At 32.0% G+C, this 19947-nt stretch overlaps 1 protein-coding gene across 1 annotated transcript in view; it reads right to left on the reverse strand.

Moving 5' to 3' along the window:
- Nucleotides 1–356: 356 nt before the first annotated feature.
- LOC144842127 (uncharacterized) overlaps nucleotides 357–19947 on the reverse strand; it is a 78830-nt gene continuing 59239 nt past the window's right edge. The window contains exons 5-11 of the mRNA XM_078698504.1: nucleotides 19820–19881; nucleotides 18634–19017; nucleotides 6670–7149; nucleotides 4890–5034; nucleotides 4398–4495; nucleotides 3696–3870; nucleotides 357–3218 (exon numbers count right to left, since the gene is read on the reverse strand). Coding sequence (XP_078554630.1) covers nucleotides 2949–3218; nucleotides 3696–3870; nucleotides 4398–4495; nucleotides 4890–5034; nucleotides 6670–7149; nucleotides 18634–19017; nucleotides 19820–19881 — 1614 coding nt within the window. The 3' untranslated portion in view covers nucleotides 357–2948. The remainder of the gene's footprint in view (nucleotides 3219–3695; nucleotides 3871–4397; nucleotides 4496–4889; nucleotides 5035–6669; nucleotides 7150–18633; nucleotides 19018–19819; nucleotides 19882–19947) is intronic.

The raw sequence follows: 19947 nt of genomic DNA on the forward strand, positions 1-19947 counted from the left end.
AGTACAGTACTGTTGGTATTTGTCGCAGCCAGCTCAGTATCCTTTGTTAGATTGCCTTGTTCAAAGCAAGTTTGTCTCCTTGTGTAATTTTCTCAGGTGCGAATTTGATTTGATTTATTTCACTACCATATAATTTACAAGAATAAGCAAATACAAAAACCATGACGCCAAGGCAGTTTGTTGTTAGATTGCCTTGGTACCAGGGATAGGCCAAAAGAAGGGGATTTTGGGATTTACATTTCATCTGCAAAATGGCTAATTTTAAAAACATGGTACACTGGGGGGGGGGGGGGACACTCTGTACTCTCTAAATTCACCACCATATATAACACTATGAAATAAGACAGTGACTAGACTTATGTTGTAACTGGGTTTTATTAAATCTGTACAAGCTGTTAATTGGAATAATACAGTAAATACACGCTCTAGAAAATTCTAAAAACGTTATGAAAAACGCACAATATGATGATGACCAGAAGCTGAATGTAAACATGTTTATGAAATTTTTGCAATGAGTTTGCAAAATATTATTAGCTTTAAAAAAAAAACCTTATTTATAAGTGATTTTATACTATGATTTAAATATCCCATTTCAATATTGTATAAATTTGGCTTTTAACTCATAATTACTAAATTAAATTTGTTTAAAATTATCGCCTAACTAAAAGTTAATATCAAACAAAAGTAAAAATTTAAATATATATTCATGATGATGATTCACTAATACAAACTCAGTTTTACAATGTAAAAAAAAATGCACATTTAAAAGAGCACAAAATTATTAACAGTGATTGGATATTGTGATTTGTTAATTTGCATACAGATGTACTAGCATTAAGAAATCATAATCGAATACAGCACCAATGAAATGACACTTTCCCTGCTGATAATCAAAGTGCATCTAGGAAGCATTGTAATAAATATGCTAATAAGCAATTTACATATTTCCCAGGTGGACATTTATCGCTATAAATTTCTCAGAGCTTGTGAAAGTTGCATTACATTTATTTACTATAAATACCTTAAGCTTAGTCTATGTATGGGTTTTAGAAACTTAAAACTTTCTGTCTAGAACAAAGTGCATATAGGAAGCATTGTAATTATGCTAATAAGCAATTTACATAATTTCCCAGGTAGACATTTTGTGACAATATGCTTTTAAATGTTGTTATGCAAATGTTTAATTTGATTAAGAAAATTGATCTAAACAACAACTACAAATAGAATAGGTATTGTATGAGCATAAATTAATTATAACTTATTGTTTTTTTATTACAAATTCTGAGCTTTTTTTTTACTTTTCTTAGGATTAAAAGCCGCCTTTTTATAAATTCAATCAACTTCAAAATATGTATGAAATAGATCAAGATGTTGGTAATGTTACAGCTACGTGTTATATTTTGATCAAAAAGTATCGCAGGTTAAAATAAACTTTACAATATTCGTCTTCAAAAAAAAGCTACAGCTTGAACAAAAAGAATAATTCATAAATACAAGTTTCAGTCGTATAGTATTATTAGAAAAAAAACCACTCAATGCTCAGCATTAAAGTTAGCTAAAATAGAATGACAGTATGTATATATAAACACCAGGGTCTCTTAACAACATACAAACCATGGAATGGTACAGTGATGCATATCAAATTATTATGAGAAAGACAAGATATAAATGAACATACATACATGAACAAATACATACAGGAACACATAAATATTTTGAAGAAAACAAAATGGTTAAAATATCCAAAACAAAATAATAAATATTCAAATTTTGACAACACATTTAAAAAAGCCCATTTTTTTCATGAGTGCAGAAGAGGGATTAAAAATCTGGACTTGGCCAAATATTGTGTCTACAATATGAATATTGGAATTTGATATTCACAAGAAAAATACAAAAAGAGACAACCAAAATGCACACACACGCAATATGTACATAAATAACAAAATAATACTGTAATAAATGGTTTTAAAATACAGATAATTTTGACTATTATAAAGGCCATATGTTTGTCCCCTTCTGTATGCTGAGTTATAACATTTCCCCCACTCTCTTTAAATTTGAGCAACGTGTGAGTTAGCTTTTTGCAAGGATATTCGTTGTTCATTCATTGTTTCTGCAAGAACCTCTTCCAAACAAACCCTTGACACATGCATACATAGACTGATGAACACACGAGTATACAAACAAACAAAAGTGTTGTATCCACACAGAACTATTTGGTTTTAAACTTACATAAAAACAAGATGATTAAAAAACCAGATGGGTGTCTCCCACCCTATATTTTGCTAAATAATAGATTTTACACTTGGCGTCTCATATCTATCATTATTTTATATTTAATATATCGTTTATTTATTTATCTCCTAAATAATTATTTACAGTCAATATCTTATCTATACACATTGTACAAAACAGAGTTAAAAAATGTCTTTTCTTATGTTACAAGTTTCACACCAAAATGTTTGGATATTGTTTTTTAAAAACTTTCAAACAAACGTGCAAAACTACGCTTGTAAAGTTCCCTTGATAGCAAAAAATATAGATATTGTAAGACACATCCCATTTGCAGTTTTTGCTTGAAAGACCAGGACGCCCTCTATAGTTTTTATCTATCTGACAAAATGTCATTGCATCGATGAAGTAGAAGCCTCTGAAGTTAACAAGGATGAGCTTGCACTGAAGAACACTGGGATGAGGTTTCTACAATCCTCGCTGATGATTCCACTTAAATCCTTTGTTTCTGTTTTGGTACCAATTTATACTCATGGTGAAGTATATTGAAAGTTTCAATCAAGGATCAAAACCAACTGTTCTACCATCTTGTAATGAAATCTGTAATTATTTAAAAGACTAGTCTTCAGAAATTCTGTAACTCCAGCATGTGTGATTCATGGAATCCTGAACAACAACATTTGCACCATCTGCCGCTCCGCAACAAATATTCATTATAAAGCTTTATCACTTGATAACATGCTTCCACGTAACGCTTGTAATTGTTCTTCGCCTAGTTTGATCTTATCGTTAAATTCTCGGGACATCCACGTTAAGTTGGACTTCGTTTTAATAAAATACTCATAATCTTGGTACTGTTCCGTGTTTAAGTTCGTTTTGAGAAACGTTGACACAGTTTTACTCTTTTTATCAACAGAATTTTTTAGTGTTTTTGCATCTTCATATTGCTGTCTCAGTTTTGTTAACAACTGCTGTAGACTAGTCTGAAATAATAAAAACAAATGTAATTAGTTATTGTCACAGTAAACTAAATCACAAACCTTATTTTGTCTATTTAATTGACATTCATTCATTCAACATAAAATCCACAACATAACATACAGAATAAAATAAAAAATGGTCGGCAGGGCCGTCGCTGTAACTGAAATGAGACGGCTGCACCAGCTATGTACAGGGGTGGAAACGGGTTGAGCACTAACATGTAATTAATATTAATAGTCTGTCAAAATTAGATATCGTAATTTCAATTTAGCTGTCAAAAAGGGAAAACTCACAACTTTAGGGGAGCACTTCCCCCTTGAAGCACCTACATTTTACAGTGTAGAGAAAGAGGGCTATATGGCACAATACTAAGGAATCTGGCATATAAAAATGTTATTTGTATCATTAGGCCAGGCCACATTTTTTACAATATGATGCATTTTCTGTTGAATGCATGTACAGAAAATTATAAAACTAACCTTCTGTTCCTTATCGTCTTCCGCTTCGGCCGTACTGAGGGCATTCTCAGCCCTTGCTACTCGTCCTGACAGCGATAACAACAAGTCAATTATTTTACTTTGTTCTTCTATGTACTGATTGTATTTCCGTATTTCCCTTCGTTCACAGACTTTCTTTACAACTTCTGTTACTTCACTGTTGAGAAAGAAAATATTTGTTAATACATGCTACAACATAATCCAATTTTAACTTATATTCACACAGCTAAAGTCAAAACCAAAGCTTATTAATGGCAGAGTTGCCCATCTCTATTTTCAGACTCCTCCGTATTGTGCATGTTTGTGGGTAGTACGCCACTTCTCCCTCAAAAACGAGTCTGAATTACTGACGTTCCCAGAGCTTAAAAACAGGTACCAATTTATTACATCTGGGAAAATGGGAACAAGGACGATAAAGGATTCGACACTGCAGTGACCAGACTAGAGCTTGAATCCACAAGCTCAGGATAGCGAGTCCAATAATCACTGCACAACAAAAATTCATAGCCTTCATCATAGGCTCTGTTACATAATCAAAAGTGCCCAAATATGGTAGTGATATGACATCGTCATGTCCATGTATGAGCACATCACATTTTTTTGTCACATAAAGTTCGATAGTGTAGACAGAACTTAGTAGCCATAATATATATTATTATTATTATATTACTCTTTTATACTTACTTTCCAAGCTCTTCATTTTTCTTTTTATCTTCTTCAAGCTCTTGTAGTTCTAATTTCAGTCCTTCTAACTTTTTGCTTATACTGTTTATTAACTCCGCCTAAAAATAAAATTGACATTAATTTTAAATGCTAAAATACAATATACAAAACAAAACTTACACATATAGTACTGTACCATACACCAAGGTGATTAAAAAAGGACCTATTGCTAAATAGGAACCTAAAAATTCATTATGGTACTGATGCAGTGATTCATAAGGTTACTATATTACATTCTTCAGTCTTTATATAAATAAATTAGACCCCATCCTCCTAATTTATTAAAAAATAAATAAGGTAATATTTAATAAGGATATTGATTGCGTATCATCTTTTTTACACTGTTCATTGTGCATTACAAATTTGTACAATTGGGTATCACTGTCATGTGACAATATGATGCATGTCTGAATATGGTAAAAGGTAAACCAGATATCTGTTTGCACTGTTTACCTTTTTCTTGTTTAATTCCTGTGTGTCTAACTCTTCTGAGCTTCCTTCAATCTCTTGCGATGCCTTCTTCATCAGGAGTGCCTTGGAGGTGGAAATGTAGTACTGTGATGTTGGTGACAGAGCAGGAATCGGAGATGTTGGTATCCTAAGAAAAAAAAAAAATTAAACAATTAGCTACACTCAACACAAACACACAGCAAATTAACTATGGTTTACAATACTCTAAATACCTGTTGCATAGTTCAAAAGCAAAAAAAGTGTCAAAATTAAATTCATTAATAATTTTTTTTTTTAATCAAGCTTTCATCAGAGCCTAGCCCGAACTTGCCCATGTTTCACAAAGCTGTAGCCTAATTCCAGATGCCATGAATAGGCCTACTTACTGGTGAGGCATGATTAGCTGTACCACACACACACATTGGTACTAAATACTGTACAATACAATGGCAAGGGACAAAGTGTGATCTTACACACTATTGTACACAGTACTAACTACACAGTAGTTGAACAACTATAGATTTACATACACTACGTTCCCTTGCCATGAGTCATATAATCCTCTGTATTGGTATTGTTAAACCTCACTTGGCTTATCAAATTACTACAAAAATGCTGGCATAGTAATATAAATATTTATGTCACATTTTTCAAGTCAATCATTTCTACATATTTTGCTCTATGTTTAAAGTACATTGTGGACCTATAATTCTTTGCTATTTATTTTGTTATTCATTTTATTGGTCTGCTGCATATTTGGGTTTCTCTCTGGGTTTGCCCTAGCTTGCTCCATTCCAAGCTGTCCTATGCATTGGTACAATATTCATTAGAACAAATGTTGGAAATATCACAAAGTTTATGTTTTATAGTTTAATCAAAAATCATTAAAATTAATTAATTAGTATTTTTTTTAATTTATATATATTTTTTCCCAATTTTATACACATCCAACAGCAGGTAACTCACAAATTAGAAGATGGTAAAAACTAATCCGACTAAGTATCATTTTGGGCTTTAGGGAGTGTAGTAGAAGCAGTTGTGAGTTACACCCCTGGTACTACTATTTAGGTCAGGATTGAACCCGGGACCTTGGGATTGGAAGGCAACCACCAAGTTACAACACCACTACTTTTTCTAACTTCCTTGTATTAATGCTCGCCTTGTAAATTATAGTATGTCTCATGTCTTATTCATTTTCGAGCCCAATAAATAATTTTACATGAATTATACTTTCGATCTAGGGTTAGTTGAAAATAGGCCAATTAACTTTCCTTTACAATGATTTGTGAGCCTCTATTGAATCAAAATTAATTACCTTGTAATATTATAAAAAATAAAGTTTCATTTAATATTTGTGATTTTTAATAATTTAAGGGAAAAAAGTCAAGAAAAACCTACAATGTTATTTTCAAAACATAAATCATTAAAACATACACAGATTTAGTAAGCTGGTATTTCTTCCTGGTAAAGCTACTAAAGTTTAATCAATTTACCTCCTGGGTCAAGTGGCAACCAGGGGCTGCCAGGATACAGTTCTATATATTATTAATACACTACAGTAAACAGAATATGTATTATAGGGCCAACAAACCAATGGTGGAGATAAAAATAAATACATAAGAAGTGGGATGGGAGAGGGGATAAGAAGTACATCTAGCCTATAGAAAAAAAACCTAACCTGTTAGGAGAGAATGGCCGGGTGAGGTGGGAAGGCATCGAAACAATAGAAAGCTTGATTGTACTATTGGTCTGCATTAAGCATTGTGAAAAAAAACCAACTAACCTGTCAGGTGATGATGGGCCATCTTTCACATGATTTTCGACGCAACCATTCGACATATCCGGAAATATTTCCATAATGTACGCTTCCGCACTGACCTCTGTCGATAGCAAACGTATCAATTCAGAATCCTCGCAAGAACGAAGAATAATGTTTTTAAGTTCTTCCGAACGCTTGTCCGTTTCATGTATGCGTCTTTCTTTCCACCTTTCAAGTGACGACAATTGAGGATGTTCTGTTGAACTTGTTTTCGACAGCTTCCTGTTAATACAGTTTATATTTGATTCCTCTTGTTTGTGGGTACTGTGACCGTTAGTTGACAGAGAAAATCCGTTGGTAAATTCTGTTGTTATTGACGGGGAAATGCTTACGTCAGACGCAGGGGACAATGATGGGGTGATCGATGGAGATGTTCTGAAATCGCCGCCATCGTGAGATGGTCGATGGAATCTGTGACTATTGCCAACAACCTCTGAATTTGATCTGAAAAATACAATTTTGTAAAGGAATTTAAATTCAACAATTATTTTAAAGTAATACCATGAAGGAATATGTATAGGACAAACATACACAAGATTATGTTTAAAATCAATAAACAATAAAAACAAAATCAATTTAATATTTTCACTATCAGTGTCGATGTATAACACTCTAATAATGTGTTAGATGCTCAGTGGTAATAATAAATCCTCTAAGTAAAGACCTCACACTTATCTGGCTTAGTTTAATACCACAATGGTATTTTTAATTGGAGGTAGACAACATATTAAAATGTATAGAAGGGTTTAGTATGACAAATGGCAATCAGTAAACATGATGATAAAGTGATATATGATAGGGGTGGGGAAGGTAGTGGGAATGATATAGGCATACAAAATCAATATGACATAATATGCATATAATATAACACAGTCAATACATCATATTGAACAAGTTAGTCACCAATAATTCACTTTCTCGTAAATGGACAATTATATTTTAACACTACAGTTAACCCCTATCCAGGGGACACTTTCCGATGAAACCAACGAGGACAATACATTTGTTCAAAACTAAAGCCAACCCCTATTTAGGGACACCCCAATTAAGGGGACACTTTAATAGGGATTCTACTATACATCGACAAAAAACCACTAATCTTTATTGATACTAAAACCATGGAGGAAAAAATATGCTAAAACCAAAATGCCCTATGAAGGAATATTTATATTAATCAACCTACCACCACAAAAACCCTAACCTATTACTGTACTTAAAAAATCTTTACCAAAAGACATTCTTAATGAAAGTAACCAAAGTAAATACCTTGTGAGACACCGCTTAGGTGCATAGTAATGTGAACAACCTGGACACATCATTATCATACTTGCACAATAAAAATGATTTGATATTGTTAATAAAATATCAATTTCCACTTATATAAATCGAGTATCGATGTTTCTTCTAGCAAGATTATAGATGACACTAGATGATACGGCTGTTATAATACCAACACAACCTCTACCAGAAGTTACTAGAAACGGAGTTTAACCACCAAAATAAATAACTGACTGTATTCGGCAGCTAAGGCCTGTATGACATCAAAGACCACAACTGCGTCTTTAATAACAGGACACACAGGAAAAAGGAAAACACTAGTCAGATTCTAATCAGGCGATTTCATTAAACAATACACCTTGTTCTTGAAATCCTAATGTCCTGAAGGATTGTGGTAACTATGCTAGGGTGATTCCGTAAGCTACGAGGATTCCAATATCCTTAGTGATATTATACTAAATATATACTATGAATAATAATTCTAACAACTGGGGTCAAGGGTTAAAAAGATCATCATGGTGGTGGATTACCATTCTAACTAGGATTAAGTCCACCCTAAATGACATATTTAGTTATTCTGAGCTGATAAACAACAACACCATTCAACAAATATAGGAAAAGAATACAATATTAATTGTATGAAAACGTTAAGATCTGTCTACACTATCATTATCAAACTAGTTTGACAAAAAAAGTGTGATGTGTCCAAATACGGCAGTGATACATCCAAATATGGTAGTGATATACCCTAATATGGTAGTGATATGACATCGTCATGTCTATATATGGGCACATCACATTTTATTTGTCACAAAAAGTTTGATAGTGTAGAGTTCTTTAGATACAACCTGTCAACCATATCAAACTTTCTGATCAGATATTATACCAGGTTGTCTAATAATATATAATTACAGATATTATAAGATATTATTTTGGTTTGACATTTCAAAGTAGTATTGTTGTTTTAAATTAGTAATTCAGGAAATTTAGCTTTCTCATAGAAACTGTCTCATTGTTGGACATAATACCGCAACACAAAATATAATTGTAAGTCACAAATATTTTCTATTTCATTCTATAATACCAATATACAACTCAATGATGTATTCTTTGAATGTATTGTTACGACTGAAGTTAAAAATCTAGAAAATGTAAAGAATTGAAAAGTATTCTGCGATAAGCATGATACCAATATTGACATTGTATAGCTCTGTAATACTATGACTAAACAAATTGAAATTTCCAAATTTATTGATACAAATAATTTAAAGATAAAGCGGAAGAGGAAGTTGGATAAAATTTTCCTGAAAAATAATTACTATACTATACATATACAATTTTAAAAATGTATTTATTATATTTTTAAAATATAACACTGTTATGTGACCATGTACTGTAAATGCATAAAATGTGGTTAATTATAAATATAATGAATTTTATGTGGATAAATATTGTAATTATATTTGATATTATAATTGATTTATGTTAATAATTATTTAATGAAGTTGATGATAATGATAGTGAATTGTTGTTGTTAGTTATTAAAGGATGTATACAGTAGAACCTTTCAAATATATGTCTTAACACTATCGCCAATCCCTTAAGGGACTATTAAAATGAAAATTGTATCGGATTCCAAAAGTATCCCATTAATATTGTTTCTACAATAACTGTAAATTTATTTTTATATTAATATATATTTTAATATTATGACTAAAAGAATATAAAAGAATACACATAAGAAGTAATAAATTAAATTAGACAATAAAAAGTCTTCTATTACTAGCTCAGTCCCCACTAAAAGCAAGAAGAAAAAGAAAAGAATATCTAGTAAGAAGTTTAAAAACCAAAGCACTTAATCCATCACTAATCTAGATTTAAATCTAAATCTAGTTAATCCAAATGGCTACTACTAGTTAATAATAAAATTGAGTATCTAATTTAAACCTGATATACATATAATTATATAGCTATGTTCAAACTACATACCTCCATTATATACAGTATACTGTACTACTACTGTATTGAATGGAGTTAGGTGTTTTAATTCACATCAGACTTAAACTTAAACCTAAAGCTCTGTCTACACTATCAAACTTTTATGTGACAACAAAATGTGATGTGTCTATATATGGACATAATGATGTCATATCACTGCCATATTTAGGCATATCACTACCATATATAGGCACATCACACTTTTTTGTTAAACTAGTTTGATAGTGTAGACAGAGCATAAGTGCGTGTGTGATAGGAAAACTCTATATTCTTCAATTGTATCCTGTGTGGTATGGCAAACTTAAAACCATGCTACCTAGGTGAAAGTGCTCACACATGAGGAATACATCATGACATGACATACATGTGGTAGACTTGACAGCCCATTTCAAATCCCACAATAAATAGATAAAGAAAAATGATAGACAGGAAAAAATTATAAACAGAAAATGTAGGCTATATATAGTGACAAGTACAGAAAGATATTACATAACTCTACAGCAGTAAACACTATAATGGGTGTGACTACATACATTGTTGTGTATGTTACCAAATTGTCCGTTAATGATATTGACGTATTCAAAGTGTCTATGATAAACGATACTACACTACATAGATTATTTCATGCAAAGAATAAAACATATAAAATGATATTACCTTGTACAAGTCAGCAAGAATAGAGTCATTGGTCTTGAGTGGGGTAAAGAAGAATAGCAAACATGAGAGATTGATATAACAACAAACTACCAATATCGAGAGAATTTTAACATATAAAAGCATACAGATGTGTGTTTTGTGTGACAGAGCAATCTCGATTATAATCAGCAGTCGTTTGAGTGTTTAATGAAGCGTGAAGAGATCGACACAAAAAGAAAACTGGATGGATTCATTGATGAATAAGTCATCAATATGTTCACTGAGTCACACTAATGAATAATCATTACTGCTGATGAATAATCATTAGGTACACAAGTTATTTCATTTGTATAGGAGGCATGATTGTTTTTTGACAACAAAGTGCGTGCAGTGAAGCGTTACTTTGGAATCAAGGCAGACTATTGACAATTTCTATGAAACCAATCATTTCTTCACACAGTGGACTAATTAAAATAAAACTGAAAAGTTGATGTAATTAAAGAGTCCATTAATAAGTGTTTTCTACTTTCTTATTATAGACAAAGCAAACAATTACCATAGCAACTGCATAATAATGTTTACAATTAATTTACAGAATATGGCTGCGACGAGGAGAATAGTTTTAAAATGTCGCAACATGTATTTCAAAATAACCAAGACATGAAATGACTTCTAACATAATTTTCGCCCAAACCGAGGAAGACGTTTGATAATTTCCAGTGTCAAATGTATTAAAACAATACAAAAGGAGGAAGTAATACACATTATTCCTGTGTAATTGTGGCTATAAAAACACATACCACGCATTAGATGTACTTTGGAAGGAAGAACCATGTCTGGAAAAAGTCACGGGAATAACATATTAATGTAATAATGTTTATCATATTATATTTCATCGTAATTATGTTTATAATAAAGCACAATTTAGTGCAACTTTCTTTTTTTAAACAGTAGGTTTAAATGTGCTACATATTTGCCGCGTTATGTCGTGTCTCCCAAACCTCCTTCTCCCAATACCCAACACACTAGAAATATTGTAACATATGCCTGTTCTTTATAGGGTTCCCTCATGTCCGATTTATGAACATACAGTATACTAAAGAATGCAAGAAATATGTCATTCATACATATAGACAGTTTATAGACGTATTCCTAGAATATCTAATGGTTTTTTAGTGTATAGGAGACTATGAACAAGATTTTTTTGTCATACAATTGCTACAAACGACTTTCGTCAATAAGTATCATAAGGGTACTGTACCTACTGTATCGAAGGTTATGAAGAGAGGCTAAATATCTATTATCAATATATTTGCCATATAGCTAACAAGTTGTACGTCAGTAAAATCAATAGGAACTCATTGTAAATGACCTCTAACGTGCGTATAGCTCCACCCATATTCACTCGCCATTATTATTCAATAGCCCTCTGAGATCTGTAGCTGTACATATACTAGCCCATGTGCCATTTGCTAGCCCAACTAAATTCCTACATGCCCACACTAATAATATTACAAAACTTGTTGTCAACAAAGATATAACAATTTCAACTATTGTTCTTGTTGTATACAACTAGTTCGCTGTTGATTTGACTAGCCCGATTACCAATTTACAAGCCCAAATGATGCTATATGAGCTAATGGTACGGTTGTTATATTTTACAGTAATTAATCCAAAGAAATATGGAGCATCATACACAATGAGAGATGGGCTAGCCCACAGTGGTTTACGCTAGACATGTTGGGCTAGTAGTAGGCAAGAATAATAATATGAATATTTAGACTAGAGGCACTCTTTACAAATAAGTTTCGCAGCGCTTGGGACATTATAGTCATGACGAGCAAATTGTTGATAGAAAGTACTGTATGCTTCACACACCACACAATTATAAAATAACTACTAGTTACATTGTGATTTACATTGTGTTAATACGGCAATGGAAAATATTTATTCTAACAACAGTGATAGTGTTGTTGTTACTTCCCCATTTGTTATACAGTGTTATATTTTTCTGTTGTAAACCAATATGCGTAAAGGAAGAATTAATGATGGTTAAGTATCATATCCTTCATACTGAGAATAACGAGAATAGGGAAATTTCCCAATTTAATAAACACACTAAAATAATTGTGATTATAAATTAATATTGACGACCATCAAACAAAAATCCTATATACAATAATAAACATTGAGAATATATACTTTCAGCTCTGTCTACACTATCAAACTAGTGTGATGTGCCCAAATATGGTAGTGATAGGAAATCATTATGTCCATATATGGCACATCACATTTTTTTGGTCACATAAAGTTTGACAGTGTAGACAGAGCTTAAGTTCAAGGAGTGACCTGTATATATTTCTAGACTTTTTAAAAATAACTTTGGCAATAGAAGAAAAATTCTCACCAATTAAATGACTTACATTTTGTGTACAACGCATTAAGGATTTTAAATCTTCTTATAAATAAAGTGATCTATCATCATTGCAATAGACAGGTTAAAGTTCAACCTATTTATTAACCATTGTGAAAATAACCCACATATGGTATTGGTACATTTTAAAGATGCTTCCTAACGTGTTCTTTAAAATGAACTAGGACTGTATTATATTAGTAGAATTTCCAAAATTTTTTATTTCTTCCTGTCTGCAAGTTCTGCATTTTAAACCTCTTTCTCTTCTTCTTTTTAACAGTTCTTTTTTGTATTATACATTGATGATAAATAATATACATACCAATCAAAAGACAAAAATGTTTGACCATCGATCTCCTGGGCTGATTTGGGCACAGGTGTGGAAGCGCTTATTAACTAGTAATTGCTATCTCAGCAACCAACACAGCTAGCTAGCCAGTGCTTGAATGATTATGGCACACAATCTTATATCAGTAGTTTCCATGTATTCGAACATGAAAGCAAAACGGCAATAAATTATTATGATACGACAAATTCATTTTCACTTTCAAAAGTATAAAAATGGAAAGTAATCCTTTTCATTGAAAAAAAAATTCAAGTATGGAATACACTTTGTAATATAATTGTACTGAGGTGGGCAGGGAAATTCAAAATGTTCCACCTTCAGAAAACCTACATTTATAGACTTTAACCTCACCACAGAGCCCACACAATTAACCTGTGGATACCTGTATTTTTGCTGCCACAATCTTAACCTTTGACACTAACAACCTACATCTCTCTACCAGCTATATTCCTGCAAAATATCTCATTTCTATTTCGAATAAACACAATATCTTTAAAACTAACATGGGCCCTATTTTCTATGAGTAATACAAAAGTTTTAGCCTTAATTAAAAAATTTAACTAAGAATAATAGAGATGATTATTGTACTTACTGCCTATCCGGAATGTCCAAAAAATCTAATAAAGCCAATATTTTTTAATCTAACATGGGCCCTATTTTTGACATGAATATTACAAAACTATAGCTTTTAACTAAGAAATTCAACTAAGATATGTGTACGTACTTACTGCCTGTCTGGAATGTCCAAAGAAAATTTAAATTATAAAAAATAAATAGATGAGCAAGTTTATTATAATGGAAGATCCTCATTCGGGTCAGTGTGATAGATCAACCAGAACGGTGGTTTACCCTTCAAATACCAAATAATTACAAAAGAAAAGGTACTATCATAGTTGTTAAGTCATGCATGCCGTACAAGTATTTTGTGGGCTTAATAATAGAATTCAATGACAGTTTATATGACGATTAAATCGCACAGACAAAGAATAGTACAACTTTTTGAACAACAGAACTGACATTTTGAGAGAATCCTAGGCATCGGTTTCATTTGATATTTAGAAAGCGGACTGATGTCAGTGGTAGTTTGTTTGCGAAAAAGGAATTTATATTATATAGATGCCCTAAATATATCTAAGTTATCTATACCGTGGCCTCTGTCAAAGAGTGGTCAGGTTGAGACATTACCATCAACCATGGTGGCTACAACCTTGTAATGATGCTTCTCCCCAAGGGGAGGTGTACCCAAGTAGAGCCAGTATGGTAGCCTAAATATAATTTTTGTTGATATTATCTATACTAGAATTCACAGATGCTAATAACAGGTAATTAATTACATTGAAGGAGAGATTGTTTTTGGAGTAGGACTTACTTTAATTTTTTTCCATTTAAATCATTAAGGTCAAGTAGCAAAATATAAGTTAAGATACTCATTAACAAAGATTACTAATTGTTTGTATAGTTTGAAACATATTATTGAACTATATGAACACAACTGGGTCAAGGAACAAGTGAGAGATAAGAGTAGAAACAAAAATGACTCATTAGCGGAGTTGTTAAAGTGGCGCCTAATAACAAATCCTATTAGAATAATAGGAAAGGTTAACACCCTTGAACTTGGGTTAACTATTGTTTTAGGAAAATATTTTTGTGTTTAGGCCAAGGAGTATTACACCAGCAATGACATCATAGGTACAATACATGTGACAATTACAGATTGTACACGGCCCACAGGAAATATGAACAAACTCTAAAACAATACAAAACAGTTAGCCTACCTATATGAATCAGAAGAAATTTTTAAATACACTAGAATTTATACCTGTAAAACAGCTACCTTGTTGAAAAGCAGGTCACAAGTAAAATACTGTAGCTATTTAGGTCAAGTGTAGGCCTTGATCTTGAAATTCTAGGCACAGGATAAGGTTCCACACCCTACATTGACTACTACCATCTTGGCTAGACAATTCCACATACCAACTATAATAAGTATTACCACACTCTTTTACCCTACTAAGCCAAGGCTCCACATGTTCACTAATAATAATATTAATGTAATAATAATTACTGTACCATTAGAGGCATGACCTATATGTAACAAGTCAATCATAATCAGAATATAAGCTATGAAATACCCTCTCTGTAGGCTTATGGTATGTCTTACTAAAATTACCATTGGTTCAGCTGTTCATTCAAAGTTTATATCTTTATGAATATGTTAGCTCTGGTAGAGTTAAAAATACAGTCACTCTTATGGTTTAAAGCTCTGTCTACACTATCAAACTTTATGTGGGCACATCACATTTGTTGACACATAAAGTTTGATAGTGTAGAAACATAAAACATATTGCTCCTCATATTTAATTTTGACACTCACCCTAAACTTTCTGTAGTACTGGAATCTCTACCTATCTCATTCCATTTTGCCAAAAGTAAGTAAACAACTAACTAACTAAAAAGGATTAAACCATTTCAGGTTTGGGTAATTTAGGTTTAAAAAAGGAGGAAATAATCTATTATTTGACTTTACAAAAGAGGATTAACTATATGAAAGAACTATATTAAGTCATCATTAATCTAAAATGCAATAGATCAACTTGCACAAGCCTATATAAACGACTCATGATAATATGATAAGAATCTAAACTTTTTGAAAGTTGTACTAAGGAATTACTTTTATATCTATGCAAGATTTAGATTTGTGATAAAGCAATGCTTTGGGCAAAACAGGTGGAATAGGAATGAAAAGTATCAAACATCATGTGATGCAGTATTGCAAACTGGTAAAGTCACTTATCACTATCAATTAATATTTAATTACAAGTTTTCCATTAATATTATATCCAGTAGTAAAAGTAGAAACATTGTATGTCCTTGATGTGTTTAACATAATTAATGCGACACAGTAAAACTGGGAAAGTAATTTCATGATAAAAAAAATTGCATGTTACATATGTTAATGTAATTAACAGTACTGACATAAAACACACTTTCTGAAACAACTACATAATATTGTCAGCAGTAACAACACTGTACATGTATTACTAAACTTTACTGTATGTCTTTAAACTTCTGTTTCCTGAGGCACACTGTTGCACGCTTGTACCATAATAAGGCAGGGGTTTGTGGGGTTTGCTCCAAAAGAATACAGCCCAAAACATGGAAGCATTTATAACACATTGCGACTAAAATGTAGGGTCATCTATACAAATGACAATGACATCATTTTAAAGAAACTGGGTCACTTGACTCATCTTTTACTACTTTACTAAGAACCTATAGTTAACATGTGTTTTAATAATATATAGAACATAAAACTATTATATCACTACCAATAATAGCATAGTACTACTTGCCAATATGTGACATCCTATCTCAAGATTTAAGTTCGTAAAACTTAAGGGAAATCATTTCTGTATTTTGTTAATCCTTTTCTGACTAAAATAGACAATAGTCGATTGGGACTTAAGTATCGTTTTTCTGTACTTATGTAACAGAAATTTGAGTGTTGATTGCTCTCAACGAAAAAGCTTGCGTTGTATAAGATTTTCTATTCAAATTTCTGTTGAGCACAATCTGTTTAAAATTAACCATTCGAAACAAAAATTATAAATTAGTTGACTAGTTCCCAATCTAATACAACAAATGCTATTATAAGTTTATAATTGGGATCTTTGCTGTGTTAGTACATTTACTATTTAACTTGAAAATAGCTAACCATAGTGCAAACTACTGGATTGATTTTTGCTAAACTATAAATCAATCATCAATGAATTAATTTAAGTAAATATATTTTCAAAAGTTATTGTAACAGTCCACATGGCCAGGCTATAGGCAATTTACAAAACAAATTTCCCTTTCAAAATACAAAGGTCATAAGGACAGTAGTTATTTGAACTTTTAATACTATAATTGGTTTAGGTCATCAATAACTTACAGTATGTTTACACTGAGGAAAACTGTAAAATAATTACCAGTAAATATATATACTTTATTGTATGCAATTAAACAATATACTAATTGTACTGACAGGGGTATAGGTCAAACTTGGGTCTCATTGGTGTGGTCAAAGGGTCACTACAGTGATTAATTAGGAGGGAACAAAAACTAATAAAGATGACCAGAACAATCATATAATAGTCAAGATTACTTTATAAGTATTTTAAATAAATATTAGCGCACAGGCACTGGGTCAGAGGGAAGTCAGCAGAACTAAAAAAAGATGTGGTTTGAAAAGAAAACCATTAAAGCACAAAAGGAAAATGGTTAATGGTGATTTATGGTCAACAATAGTAGCCACAACAATTTGCAGTTTGCTTCCTCTGTACATAAAGTGAAATGCGAATTGAAACTCTTTATGAAGCAGTTATTTGCTAAGAGATTAAAGTTTTAGATTGAAATTTTTCTGAAAATCTCATTTTGCAAATCAAGAGATCTTGAATCAGATTAAAGCTGGAAAACCAAACTTCGACAAAATGCTTTTTCAATCAAAAGTATAAATAATTGGAATGCCCTCTCACATGAAGAAGTAGATTCAGCCACAATAAATTCATTTAACAATAGCAATCGAAAAACACTGGCAAAATTACCCTACAAAGTATGTGCCCTACCAAAGAGATATTTGACAAGTAACGATGGATAAGCTTTAGCTTCAAGTGTCTACACCAAAGAAAACCAAAGTAAAGCTCTATATTTCAAGGGTCCACTGTCCTGACAAAAACAATTCTAGAAGAGCTGCTTAGAGCATACTGATTAAGCGATCAAATTACTCTTACAATAACTTTCACTCATATGAGGAAGTCATTAATTCTCATGATAACCATCTAGGAAATGAAGAGTTTTGGACATAATTTCCTGCGATCAGATTACAAAAGCGATTTAATTATGATATCTTAAACAGTAGCTTCGTTGCATATGAAGTTTAATGCCAAATTTTAGCAAAACAATAATATCACATATTAATCTGTCTGGATAAAGTGGGAACTGCACAGGTTAGGATGGTTTCGAAAGATTCAATCAGAGTCCCTACTACTCCCAATTTTTGCCCACCTAAGCCTGTAAAATTTGATATTAAATTGTCATTTCCACAGTAGAAAAACAAGAATCCTTACTATTTTCCCTAACCCAAGGGTCTGTTTCTGCTTAACATATATGTTAAGTCGTTAAGTCTTTCAGTAAACTGTTCAGAGAGTGTAGTGTTTTAAGGTGCGAACAAGATTAAGAAAAAAAAAATATTCAAAATTCAACAGCAAGTTCATACCTATTTAATGTGTTATTTTTGTCTTCAGTGAATTGCATTGTTGGAGAATTTCCTTCCAAAGAGTCTAGTCTCTTTATTGCTATCTTAGCCTCTTCTGGTGATGGAGGTGGTGGCAACACCATGTCTTGAGTCTGAGACTTGTCTTCTAATACTTCTGGTGGAGGGGGTGGAAGATCTGGATAAGGCATGTCCATCTCTACAGGTGTTGCTGGTGGTGAGGGGAGTATGAAGCTATCAGTTGTATTGTATCGAACCTTATCGACATTTAATCTGGATCTAGAGTCCTTCTGTTCTGTACCAACGATTATGTCTGGAGTTTCACTGCTTCGGCCTGAACCGTCCGAGTCCTCATCACGACGAGAAGTTGACGAAATAATATTTGGACTGTAAAACAAAATTCAAATTAAAGAATTATTACATTTTTAAGACTCAAGAAATGCAGACAACAATAGAGCAAAGCAAGTATCTGATTCTCGGTATGTATAATTTGTCCAGTATCATAGGCAAAGTCTGTAATACAGTGTCACGTATGTATCACATAGGACATACTGTAAGCCTAACACATACCTTAATTGCATAATACATGTGATATTATGTGATACTGTATTACAGAATTTGCCTATGATACTGTACTGGACAAATTACTGTATGCCATATGAACAGATACAGTAAAGGGAATCAGGTGCAATAGAACACAATGTTGCACTGTACCTACAGGAGAGCAAAATACACTAAATATGTGTACATATATGTAACAGAAACCCAACAATACCAGTAACCCAAGATAAAATTCCAAAATGTTTATAAACATTCTTAAATTAGTTCAATGTGTATGAATTTAAAGGAAAAAAATGTGCAAAATATTTTTATAATTAGGTTCCTTCAGCTAAAAGGTATTTTGTAACATCTTGTAAGTTGAGATGGATAAGAATTGCTATAAGTATGCCATTCCAAAGTTTGACATATATATATATATATAGTGCCCTCAATAAAAATCATTTATAATTCTTAGAGGGCTCACTTCAAACAATATTTAAAGAGGGCTCACTCTACAATAGTAAGTTTTGTTAAAAGCTCAACTTCAAAATGCTGAACAATCCAGTGTATGCGGATTGATATTCAGGAATGAAACCAGAATCGATACTTCAATCATACTAGATGTGCAGATCTACCATTATTACTTTACCTTGTAGCAGTGGGAACCTCTTCTTCAGATTCTAATATGGTGGTGTGTGATGTCTCATTTTTCTATGAAAAAAAAACCACACAAAAATGAAATTGTTAAAATTTACAGACTATTAAAATCTTGTAATA

This window comes from Antedon bifida, chromosome 5, assembly GCF_963402885.1.
Source record: "Antedon bifida chromosome 5, ecAntBifi1.1, whole genome shotgun sequence".
NCBI lineage: Eukaryota > Metazoa > Echinodermata > Crinoidea > Comatulida > Antedonidae > Antedon > Antedon bifida.